Source organism: Scyliorhinus canicula, chromosome 11 (assembly GCF_902713615.1).
Source record: "Scyliorhinus canicula chromosome 11, sScyCan1.1, whole genome shotgun sequence".
In the NCBI taxonomy this organism is placed as follows: domain Eukaryota; kingdom Metazoa; phylum Chordata; class Chondrichthyes; order Carcharhiniformes; family Scyliorhinidae; genus Scyliorhinus; species Scyliorhinus canicula.
In genome coordinates this window covers 42,346,268-42,359,490 of record NC_052156.1, presented here as the reverse complement: position 1 = coordinate 42,359,490, position 13,223 = coordinate 42,346,268, and the positions used below count along the sequence as shown (strand labels likewise).

At 45.3% G+C, this 13,223-nt stretch overlaps 1 protein-coding gene across 1 annotated transcript in view; it reads left to right on the top strand.

Moving 5' to 3' along the window:
- Window positions 1–2,088: 2,088 nt before the first annotated feature.
- The window catches only part of LOC119974034, a 71,487-nt gene continuing 60,352 nt past the window's right edge, over window positions 2,089–13,223 (top strand). Inside the window, exons 1-2 of the mRNA XM_038812854.1 lie at window positions 2,089–2,185; window positions 11,019–11,290. Of these exons, the coding sequence (XP_038668782.1) occupies window positions 11,026–11,290 (265 nt within the window). The 5' untranslated portion in view covers window positions 2,089–2,185; window positions 11,019–11,025. The remainder of the gene's footprint in view (window positions 2,186–11,018; window positions 11,291–13,223) is intronic.

Below are 13,223 nucleotides of genomic sequence, written 5' to 3'. Positions count from 1 at the left end.
GAAATTACATTAGTCAGTCTGATATTACATTCATCAGTCTGATATTACATAATCAGTCGGACATTGCATTAATCCGTCTGATATTACATTAATCCGTCTGATATTACATTAATTGGTCTGATATTGCAGTAACCAGTCTGACATTATTACATTAATCAGTCTGATATTGCATTAGTCAGTCTGATATTGCATTAAACAGTCTGATATTACATTAATTAAATGGGTAAGGTAACACCCTGAAAATCTTAAATGAAGAACATCCAGGTGCAACTGCTGAGATGGGTCCATCAGGATCCTTTGCAGCAAATTTGCCACAGTGAAGGCAGGAGAATGGGGATGAGGAACATATCAGCCATGATTGAATGGCGGAGCAGACTTGATGGGCCGATTGGCCAAATTCTGTTCCTATATCATATGGGCTAAGAGGCAATTCGACTTGCCAAGAACACACAGGTCAGCACCAGCCCATCCCAAAGACTGCCAAATCCATCCGAAAAGTGTTCAGGGTTTAGGTGGGTATGTGTCTCCTTGAAAACCACCTGCATTGTTCTCTAGTAGCGACAGCTAAACATTAAACACTAAATTCTGCCATTTCCAAAGGGATTTAGACGGTGATCCCAGCCTGGATTCTGTACATTGTGTGGAGGGAATGGGATTCTTTGCTTGCAGGAATGACTGGTGATGTCAAACCTGAAAAGGTACAGAGACTAAAACCCCCAAATTGACAGTCATTGTTACTTCATAGAAAAGAAGGCCATTCAGCCCATCGTTTCTGTACAAGGGCCCTGAAGGAGCAATTCTCCCAGCGTCACTTTCCCACCTTTCCCCTGTAACCCTGCACATCCTTTCTTTTCAGATGGTAATCCAATTCCCTCTTTGACAAACAGTCATCCAGACCCGAAATGTTAGCTCTCTTTTCTCTCCACAGATGCTGTCAGACCTGCTGAGATTGTCCAGTATTTTCTGTTTTGGGGCATCTTTACAAATACATGAATAGGATGGGAATAGAGGGATACGGACCCCGGAATTGTAGAAGATTTTAGTTTAGACGGGCAGCATGGCCGGCGCAGGCTTGGAGGGCCGAATGGCCTGTTCCTGTGCTGTACTTTTCTTTGTTCTTTGTTTGTTTTTGTTTCAGATTCCAACATCCGCAGTAATTTGCTTTCATCCCTCTTGAATGCCTGGATTGGCACTGCCCCCACCTTGGGCAGCACATTCCAAATCGTAAACACGTTCTCTTTTGTGTTTTAATTACATCAAGTCAAGTTTGAATTGGCCGAATTGAATCATTCTCGTGGTTCTCAATATCGTACGGTAGCACGACGCCAGGGTCCCAGGTTCGATTCCCGGCTTGGGTCACTGTCTGTGCAAAGTCTGCATGTTCTCCCAGTGTCTGCGGGGTTTCTTCCGGGTGTTCCGGTTTCCCCCCACAAGTCCCGAAAGTCGTGCTGTTAGGTAATTTGGACATTCTGAATTCCCTCTCTGTGTACCCGAACAGGCGCTGGAATGTGGCGACTAGGGGCTTTTCACAGTAACTTCATTGCAGTGTTAATGTAAGCCTACTTGTGACAATAATAAAGATTATTATTATCTTCCCTGTCCTCCTCAACCCTGGCTGAGTTTCTGACCACGTTTCTTCTCCATGGCTAAGATCACCTACTTAACATATCCAGAGCCTGGGTTGCTGGACCCCTCATACACTGTCAAAGTGTCTTTCTCACCTCCACACTAATGTTCTCTTTAGCTGCCCTCCGAGTTTAGCAAAGTCACCTTGGAACGAGCATTGCTTTCTATTTCGTCGTAAGCTTTGGCTGTGTCACAGTGTGGACCATCCTAACACTACCTATACCCATGTCGGTAAGGGCAACATGAATGTTGGGGAAATTGCCCTGTATGTAAAGAAGGAAGTTCCCATTTATATTGTGCCACCTTCCAATGGAGTGAAGAAGGAACAGAGCTCGAGTTGCCTGTCCCTTTCGGAACTACCTCCTTGATTCTTTGTGCTCGCCGGCAGGGACCCTCCCAACCCCTGGAGACGGACTGGCAGGGGCTCAGCGGCGTCTCCTCCACCCAATCCCACTCCCAGTCCCAGTCCCGAGCTGCTGGGTGAAGGAGCACACGCTGGCGATCTCGCTTTCTCCTACCCTCAGACCATTAAGGACATCACCGCGGTCTCAAAGTTGCGGTGAGTTTTGCTATTGACCATGATTTCAGTCTGTGCAATTTAGCCAGTTTCTGGAAACGTTATTAACGCCACTGGATAAACTCCAAACAACAGGAAGTCCGCACGGACCGCTGGTACCGGTGTCTGAAAGATTCAAACATCTTTCACACTTTATTCCAATGCAGTTAGTTTGAGAGAGAAAAAAAACAATTCCTGCCTTCTTGGCCACTGTGAGGGAGCTGATGAGAATAAATCTTCACCATTCTAGTCACAGTTACTTTTTCTTTGGCCGGGGGGCGGGGTGGGATTCGAGATTTCAACAATTTCCCTGTAAAATGGAATGGAAGTTATCAAATCTGTTTGTACGTTTCACATTAAAGGAATATTGCCCACATTTAATCTCCTAAATGTTAAAACAACTTAACATTGATTACAAAAGAAAATATTTCCACTAAAACTGCACCATAGTTCATGCAGGTATTATTATCCTGACATCTAACATGGTCTCATTGCCTCCTTGAAGCAGATGTTTGCAATGTTGAGTTGCCAATTCCAGATGTGGGACTTGTTTTTCCTCGCGTCTGGGGCACGCTTTGCCAGGACATGTGGGTTTTTAATGCTGCATTGACTATTGGACGAGCCTTTTTGTATATGGGTAAATCAGATATTTTCACTCTAATTGAGAGAATATTAAACTAGACTGAAAATTGGTACAGTGCTAATCCATTGCTAAACAACATAATATATTGTTTTGTGATGCTTGTTTCTTATTTTGACATTGTAAATTTTGGGGTCCTGGAAGCTATTTTACGTTATTAGTATATTTTTCATAAACCTGTTATTTTGACACAGGTTAACCCAATTTATGTCAAACAGGTAGTAGTTAGACATTGTGTTAAGCATTCATCCACTAACAGCAATAACATATCAGTGGGTGAATGCTTAATACAATGTATATCTATTACTATCCGATGATTTAATTACAATGTTATAATTTCTAAGCCTTGATCTCAAAATAAATCAGATGACAAAAATAGTATAATATAAAAATTGCTCTTTGTTAAAGTGATTTAAGCAGAAACTTATGATCTTTATTCGAAGATGCCTGCTCTCATTACCTTGATCTAGTGCAATTGGCCATCCTGTGTCTTTTTATAAGTTCAAAATTAAACATTGGTATGTGTGTACTCTCAATTATTACATACTAGCAAAAAATGGGTGTATGCTTGTATCCAACTCTAAAATATGATATGTTTTGTATACCAAACATAACTTCCACTACATCCTGGTTGTTTTTTTGAATTTTGAGTACCCAATTATTTTTTTCCAATTAAGGGGCAATTTAGCATGGTTGGTACAGAGGCAAGGGTATCTGGTCTCTCCAGCGCAAAGTTTAGTGCATGTACTTTTTGTTTTTTAGTACAACTGTGTTGTGAACTGTTTTAATAATCAGAGTATCCTCCCCCCCTCCCCGTACATTGTTACTGAGGGGAGGGTACCCTGTTTCTCCAGCACAAAATTAGTGTTTGCACCGTTTGGCTTTGTATATATTTTTTGCTGTTTTAATAAAAAGATATGGCCAATCCATTAACCTGCACAGCCTTGGGTTATGCGGGTGAAATCCATGCAGACATGGGGAGAATGTGCAAACTCTACATAGACAGTGAGCCAGGGCCGGGATTGAATCTGGGTCCTTAGCACCATAGGCAGCAGTGCTAACCACTGCCACCCTATCCTGGGTGTTTGTATTGTAAAACTCAACTGCTTCACAAAATTACAGTGTACCAGGAATCATAATCCTCAATTCTATTATGTTATAGCAAAAAATAAATTTGCTTTGCAAAATTAGTGTACAAGGAATCATGGTTCTCGATTTTATTAAGTTACAGCAAGCCGGGATTTGTGAAGGGCAGGCAACTGAAGGCCAATGTTCGAAGGCTTTTGAATGTTATTATGATGCCCTCAGAAGGAGAGGAGGTGGAGGTGTTGGTAGCGATGGATGCGGAGAAGGCTTTTGATCGGGTGGAGTGGAATTACCTGTGGGAGACACTGGGAAGGTTTGGGTTTGGTGAGGGCTTTATTGACTGGGTGCGGTTGCTCTATCAGGCACCAATAGCGAGTGTGCATACGAACCGGCTGATGTCGGGGTATTTTAAACTACACCGAGGGACGAGGCAAGGTTGCCCACTCTCCCCGTTACTGTTTACTCTGGCCATAGAGCCATTGGCCATGGTGTTAAAAGCCTTTAGGATCTGGAAAGGGCTGATTCCTGGGGGGAGGGGGGGTGGGGGGGAGCACCGGGTCTCGCTTTACGCAGATGACCTGCTCTTGTATATTTCAGACCCGTTGGAGGGGATGGGGGAAGTAATGCGAAGCCTGGGGGAATTTGACAATTTTTCGGGGCATAAATTGAATATGGGGAAAAGCGAGATGTTCGTAATCCAGGCAAGAGGACAGGAGAAGAGACTGGGAGAGCTGCTGCTTAGAATGGCATGGAAGAGCTTTTGGTATCTGGGAATCCAGGTGGCCTGGGAATGGGAGGCACTGCACGTTAAACCTATCCCGGCTGGTAGAACAAATGGAAGGGGACTTTAAGAGATGGGATATCACTGGCGGGGAGGATACAGACCGTGAAAATGACGGTCCTCCCCAGATATCTGTTTGTCTTTCAGTGCCTCCCCACCTTCAGTCCAAAGGCCTTTTTCAATGAATAAAGTGAGTAAAGTTATTTCGGGCTTTGTGTGGGCGGGTAAAACCCCACGAGTGAAGAAAGTGTTGCTGGAGTGCAGTTGGGGGGAGGATGGGTTGACGCTACCGAACTCCTGCAATTACTACTGGGCGGCTAATATAGCCATGATTAGGAAGTGGGTAGTGGGGGAGCAGATGGAGGCGGCGTCAGGCAAAGATACCAGTTTGGGAGCACTGAAAACGGCACCTCTTCCGTTCTCGCCGGTCCGATACTCCACAAGTCTGGTGGTGGTGGCGGCTCTGAGAATCTGGGGGCAATGGAGGAGATATAAGAGAGTGGAGGAAGCATCGGTTTGGACCCCGATTTATAATAATCATCGGTTTGTACCGGTTAGGCTGGATCGTGGGTTCCGGAGATGGCAAAGGGCAGGAATTAGAAGAATGGGGGATCTATTTATAGACGGGAGCTTCCCCAGCTTGAAAGCCTTGGAGGATAAATTTGAATTGCCAGCGGGGAATGGGTTTAGGTATTTGAAGGTGCGAGACTTCCTGAGAAAGTAGGTTCTGGCCTTTCCGCTGCTGCCGCCACGGGGGATACAGGATAGAGTAGTCTCCAGTACCTGGGTGGGAGAGGGGAAGGTGTCAGATATTTAGCAGGAGCTTTCGGAGGCGGAGGAAACCCCGGTGGAGGAGCTTAAGAGCAAGTGGGAGGACGAGCTAGGAAGTGAGGTAGAGGCGGGTCTATGGGCGGATGCCCAAAGCAGGGTTAATACATCCTTATCGTGCGCCAGGCTTAGCCTGATACAATTCAAGGTAGTCCACCGGGCACACATGACAGTGGCTAGGATGAGCAGGTTTTTCGGGGTAGAGGATAGGTGTGCGAGGTGCGCGGAAACTCAGCAAATCATGTCCACATGTTTTGGACATGCCGAAGGTTAGAGGATTTTGGCAGCGTTTCGCTCAGGCAATGTCCACGGTACTAAAAACGCAGGTGGTGCCGAGTCCGGAGGTAGCGATCTTTGGAGTGTTGGAAGAACCGAGAGTTCGGGGGTGAAAAAGGCCGATGTTTTGGCCTTTGCCTCCCTGGTAGCCCGGAGACAGATCTTGCTAATCTGGAGGGGCTCGAAGCCCCGAGTGTAGAGATCTGGGTTAGTGACGTGGCTGGTTTCTCAGTCTTGAGAAAATAAAGTTCGCCGTAAGAGGGTCAATGGTTGGGTTCACCCAGAGGTGGCAGCCGTTCGCCGACTTTCTCGGGGAAAATTAAAATGTCAGCAGATGTAGCATTCGGGGGGGGGGGAGACGGTTTGGGTGTGGGTGGGAAGAGGGCGGGATTGTTGTTTTATGGTTGGGGCGTGTGAAGATTGGGATGAGATTTATTATTTCAAATACCTCAATAAAAATATATTTTTAAAAAAGTTATAGCAAATAAAATCACATAATATATTCAAATCAAATAACTCAGTTGAATCAATTGCACAGTACTAGACTTGATTATGCTCTATATAGAGAATTGAGCCACATGCATTCAGGGGAATGAGGGAAAAGTGTACACAATAGGGGCAAACAGCTACCTGACATCTTGGCTCTTTTCAAATCAACCAGCTGGATTGCGATATGCAAGTCTGCGAACAGTTTAAAGAGGTTTGTGAAAATTACTTTTGTTGCTGTTTGCTAAATTAGAGTCACAAGCAACTCAGCTGAATTCAGGAAACTGACTGACCAGGGAGATTTAGGAATCTTTGTGTTTATAAATTTCAAATAATCTGATTGCTTTGTTTATGGAAAACACCAAAAGATTGCTTTGGACAGGAAACATTGCTTATCTGAAACGCCCTGAATCCAATTTAAGATTGCCATGGCAGCAAGGAACTGCAATGTGGAAGAAATATCAGAAATAGAATTGTTTCAATAAATACAAAATGGGAAGGTGGAGTGTTAGGAAAGACAAGAGGACAGGAAAGGAGATGTGTGTGTATATATATTTTAGATGTATATTTTTATGTCATCAAAACCGAGGAGGGTACAGAAACTGTTTGTGAAACAGCTCTGAAGAAGAGTAATACAGATGTGAAACGTTAACTTGGTTTCTCTCTCCACAGATGCTGCCTGACCTGCTGAGTCTTTCCAACATTTTCTGTTTCCAGTTCAGATTTCTAGCAGCTGCTGTATTTTGCTTTATTGTACTTGATTGAAAAATAAACTGGTCTGGTTAGAGATAATTACCATGTTTGCGTGGGTTTCGTCCCCATCACTCAAAGATGTGCAGGGTAGGTGGATTGGCCAAGCTAAATTGCCCTTTAATTGGAAAAGATGAATAGGGTACTCTAAATTTACAAAAAATAATAATACTTTTTCTTAGTGCCACAAGTAAGCTTACATTAACACTGCAATGAAGTTACTGTGAAAAGCCCCTGGTCGCCACATTCCAGTGCCTATTCGGACACACAGGGGTCATCGGAAGGGGTGCCTGCCACCTCCCTGTTGCCAGGCCATATTTCCAGCAGTAGGAAATATAGCAGCTTGGCCACCACCCACCCTGTGGTCAATTGAGCCAATTAATTAACCAACCAAAGGCCTGCTGAAGTGTGAGAACACCACTGGATGAAACCTGTCAGCTTCTCACCTGCTTCCCTTCTTAATTAGCACTCCAAGGTTGACGGTGGGGTCTTCAGAGGGGCTCCCAGGTGGCAATGGTTGCACGCATGGAAACAGCATCGTCGTTGCTCAATGCTTCCCCACCACCCAGGCAATTCTCCCAACTTTACATATCTGTCATTGACGGTGCCGCACCATTGAGGTGCACCCTCACCTGCTTCTGCAGCCTCAGAGGGCATGCTAGCCCTCTGACTGGACTGACAGCTTCAATAAGGGACGCAAAAGAAGGCCTAACTGGATTGTTAGTTTGATGCTTCCTTCGAAACATTCTAATCTCAGAATGTCGAACTTTCAGCGATACTGCATGGAAGAACATATGCTCGGGCGATAGCAGCCTACTATACCCACTAAGATGTCACCAAACTTACCTACATCCAGTAACATTTGGGCGTTGGCTTGGGCAGCAGCCTCTTCATTTGCTGCTTAGGTGCAGGCAGGCACTTCAATTAAAGGATGTAACAGCCAACATCAAATTCAACTTATAGCTGCTTAAATGGAGTTTGTGCAAAGTTTAGGTAGATGGCGTGCAGTTGAGCCAATTCATAGAACTATCCTCCGAAGTCAGCAGAGCAGCATACTGGCATAGAAATGGAGCCAAGTTTTAGACAACCGCTGGAGTTTACTGACAGTAGATTTGTCTGCTCTAGACTGAAATGAAATGAAAATTGCTTATTGTCACAAGTAGGCTTCAAATGAAGTTACTGTGAAAAGCCCCATGTCGCCACATTCCGGCGCCTGTTTGGGGAGGCTGGTATGGGAATTGAACCGTGCTACTGGCCTGCCTTGGTCTGCTTTAAAAGCCAGCTATTTAGCCCAGTGTGCTAAACCAGCCCCTGCATAGCTGCAGAGGTCATTGCAGCAGATTGCAGCTCTCCACGGACCTCTGTGCTGCCCCAAACCCTGAGAAAAAAGCACTGCAAGTGTCATTGTCAGGGTTTGTACAACTGCCTACAGGTAAAGTTGGTGACGTCTTAATGGGAGTGGTAAGCTGTTGATCACCCTGGCATACTTCTCTTTCATGCTGCTTGACATTCTGTGATTAGAATGTTTTAAGGAAACAGTTAAGTTAGGCCTTCCCATATCTTAACTGTGTCTCCTATCCCAGTTTTCTTTGGGAAGAGGAATCTGCACATGTTAAAGCGAGCAGACCCACTTATATGTGCAGATGCCCAGTAGGTGGGAACGGGGAATTTTATGCGAAGGGGAGTGACCAGGCAGCCATCGCTTTTCATCTAAATAGCTCAGAAAGCAGATTCCCTTGAAGCTTATAATAGTTCCAGATGTTTTCTAAAAACTCGGTACTAACGGAGAATCTCCAAAGTTTACCCTTGCAAACCTGAGCAAAGAGAAGCGGACACAATTTGAGTGGCGTGGAAGTCCTACCCAACCTCCATAGCCAGCTGCACAATGATGGTCAGCCAGTGCTATGGTGTCATTTTAATAAAATGTTTGATGTGGGTTTTGCGGGTGAGCCCAGCAGTTGTTGCCTATACCCAATTATCTCTAACCGAGTGGTTTGCAAGGCCATTTCAGAGTCAACCACATTATGATGGATCTGAAGTGTGATAAACCAGAAATGAGCTCAGTTGTTTCATCTCTATTTGGCTGTTTTGTTCCACATATTATTATGTTAAAAGAAGTCCCATTATCACCTTTTAAAAGAAAACTTTCCATGCTGCAGGTAAAACTATTTTAATATTCTTTTGTGTGAAGTTCTTTACAGATGGAAGGTTATTTATATAGATACACAGAGGAGCCATGAGATAATCCAAAAGAGACATTCATGTTGACACCTCTCATGCTGCAATAATGGGCCAACATTTACTGTCACAGTGACTTTAATGGCGTCTGCCATTAGTTAGATTTACACATTTGGTTTTAAAATGTTTTGCATGGCAAGTCGCTGAAAGTGTTAGCTGACAACGTTGCAGCATGGGAAACCAGGCATCTGGAATCTAAGTGAACTGGATGATCAACTGTGTACTTCCTTAACCAAGCAAATTTAAAAATTGTAAACTGGCAGAAGGACGAGAAGGAAATATAAATTAGAGTAAGTGAACTTAATGCTAAAGATCATGGTGGGAAAAGGGGGATTGGCAGCAAAGGCAGAAGAACGGCTTTCAGTGGGGCTGACTGTTGCTGATGCTGGATGCCTCGATTTGGAAATGCCTCGATACAGAAAGGAAAATAAAGTGAGGGAAAGATTGGATTTTAAAATAGGCAAAGAGAGACGGAAAGGGAAAATAAAAAAGGTTATAATTTAAAACTGTACATTTTTCAAATCGGCAACATTTATAAACCCTGAAGGAATGAGACTGCGCGGATGGAATTTATTGGATGTGATCCAGGTTTATTTGTTGGCTGGAGAGTTGGGTAAAATCCTGCGACGCCTCTTTTCAGGAAGGCTCAACACATTAAGTGCTACTTGAGGCTCATAACTAAATGGCCGGGGACCTTCCCTGAAATGTAGGACACCAAGGGTGGAAGCTCTGCCCATTGAGCACTACCAGTCAATCAGAGCCCATTAATCACAATGCCACTGGGAGACAGTGGCTGCTGATGTTACAACACCCACCTGAGGCCTAATACAGTCACTGGTTGCCAGGTTACCATGTGAGTGATGATGGGAGAGATTCATGGGGAAAGATCATGGTGGGAAAAAGAGGATTGGCAGAAAAGGCAGAAGAACGGCTTTCAGTGGGGCTGACTGTTGCTGATGCTGGATGCCTCGATTTGGCACTGAGTGCCTTTGAACGAGTGCTGCCCCTAGGATTCCTCTAAGCTACCCCATATGGGTTTACGTTATATACTCCCCGCATGGTGAGACCTCCCCTCCCCAATACTAGTGTTGGCGAGTTGGCCCTTAAATTGGCATTAATCGTCAACTTAAAGGCTTCAATTGGCTGCTGGGTCAAAAGGTCAGCTAAACAGGGCAGCATGGTAGCATGGTGGTTAGCACAATTGCTTCACAGCTCCAGGGTCCCAGGTTCGATTCTGGCTTGGGTCACTGTCTGTGCGGAGTCTGCACATTCTCCCCGTGTGTGCGTGGGTTTCCTCCGGGTGCTCCGGTTTCCTCCCACAGTCCAAAGATGTGCAGGTTAGGTGGATTGGCCATGCTAAATTGCCCTTAGTGTCCAAAACAATTGCCCTTAGTGTTGGGTGGGGTTACTGGGTTATGGGGATAGGGTGGATGTGTGGGCTTGGATAGGGTGCAAAGAGGCGGTGCAGACTCGATGGGCCGAATGGCCTCCTTCTGCACTGTAAATTCGATGATTCCATGAGTACATTTGCCTCACCATTATTTTATAATTAGGCCCTATTAATGCATCCCTTGGATTTTTTAATTCGTTTAATTCTGCATTTTTCTTATAGGTCTGTTTCAGCCACTAATTTGAAGGTGCAACCAACTTGATACAAGAAATAATGTCAACAAACTTCACAAGGTCAAACCCAGTTTAAAAATAATATTGCTTTTATGACTTCAAGTTCCTCTCACCATGTTTGTCACTAGCCTGCAGATGCCCAGCACAGTTTGCCAGGACAACAGTAATGGAGAGGAGGCAAAAACAACGTGGAAGCCCTCAACTGTTTATGGACGATCCAGAACTGAGAAAGCAGAGAGGAGGGCACAAAGGAGAAGCAACATGTCTGCTATGCATCTCAGACGAGAAAAGATGGCTGATAAGCTGAAGTACCCACTGGTCCTACTGGCCCCTATAATCCTCATTCTTACCTTGCTTCTAATTCTGTTTGTTCTTTACGTACTGAAACCATTTCACAGAGGTGAGACTGTTGCCGTTTATTTCAAATTTAAAGATTGAAGCCTGATACGGTGTAATTAAAATTTTTCAATATGCCCCAGGTGATGCAGTGGTTGAATATTTGATCTGGAGTGGTATTCGAGTCAGACTGCCATGAAAGATTTAACTTGGTGGTATCAGTACAATTAGAACTACTATTACAATTTGTATTTTGTTTTCTCCTTAAAAGCAGCCTGCATTTATATAGTGGTGCAACCTAACCGAATGGGAACAAAGTTCTGTAACAAGTCCATTTAGCCAGGTGTTTTCCGGCACTCGCAGTGCCGAGAAAGACCACGCTATCTGCCTCGACTCTGGTTCTATTCGGGGCCTCAGTGTGGGGATGCCAATTTTAAAATGGCATCCCGATCTCTCGATTCCCCAACTCACCTATAAGGGGGTTCTCGCCCTGCCCCCCCACCCAATTTCACCCCCGCAGGGTACCCCCAGGCCCAATCACTGTTGTGGGAAAAATGCCAATGTGCCAGTGCCAAGGTGCCCAGGCAGCATCAGCAGCGCCACGGTTCCAACCTGCCTAGAGGGCAAGCACCTGGGGGCTTCCAATCCCCGAGAGCCCCAGGAGTGCCGTTCCGTCCAGTCCCCGTTTGTGGAGACCAACACCGAACGTCACTTATCCAAGGTCTCCGAGGTCAAGAGGTTAGATTCCAACTCCTCAGGTAGATCATGGGAAGGCATATTAGAGTGAGACTAGCTGTCTCGCTCTAATAAGCAGATTTGCAAAAAGTGATCCGGTTCACAATGGACGGGATTTAGATCGTGACATCTCGCGAGATTGTGTTAGATCTTGCAAGGTGTGGCGAACCAGGTAGATTGAAGCAGAGGGATCTCCCAGCATCTACCGGCCGCACCGCGCTGCCTTTCAGGCGCAATGCGGGCAGTAGATTTGTGCCAGTGCCGTTAACCAAGGAAAACATCCTAGGACGCTTCACAGAAGCATGAGCAAAGATTGGTACAGATCAAAAAATATATATTGGGGTGGGAGTTGACTAAAAGCTTGGTCAAAGACTAAAGGCCAGAATGTGATTACCAAGCTGCAAAAGTATCCGAAATTGCATGATTTGTGCTCCGTGGGGTGGAGGTAGAGTCTGGCCTTCTGATCCAGGAAGCAGAAGGCAGTAGCTATGGTGGGTTAGCATTGAGGTGGACTTGTTGGAGAACATGCCTCAGTTCTTTGGGATTTTACCACAGTACTTTAGAAGTTGTGAGGTCCTCTATCTCTCACCCCTCACCACAGCACCCATCCCTTCATGGCCCTCATAACCTCCATGCCAGCTGATGCCCCACCCATACCCCAATGGTTCCTCATACCTTCCGTGCCAACTCATAACCCCACCCATCCCTTTGTCACCTTAAACCCCGTGCCAACTCGTTTGCCTGTTGCCCAGCATCCACCACAGACAGACCTCCAAAGACATATGAAGATGAGATAAGATAAACTTATAACAATCTATAAAATCCATTCAAACCTTTTAGATCTCAAGTGTTTAATCTTTATTCAGGAGCCATATTAAAGACAGCGGGCTGGAATCTCCACTGTTGTGATTGTTGCGCCGGCAGTGCGCACCAGGCCTGGGGATTTCCCGACGGCGTGGAGCTGCCCATAATGGGAAACCCCATTGGTTGGCTGGCGAGACGGAGAATCCAGCCGCTGGTGGGGGTGCACCGCACCAAAAAAACTGGTGTGGCAGAATGGAGAATCCCGCCCAGCTTATCCCTTAATAGCTTCTTTAAGCTGTCAATCAAACTGTGAACACAAAATCCTTCCGCTGTCATATTTGTAACTTTTGAAACTCTGCAAAGCATTCACAATGACTTAATGCTAGCCCTGGGGAATGTCAAAAAAGGAGCTCAAATGAATCTGCTTGACCAGGTGCATTGCTTTTTTTTCTCAACCA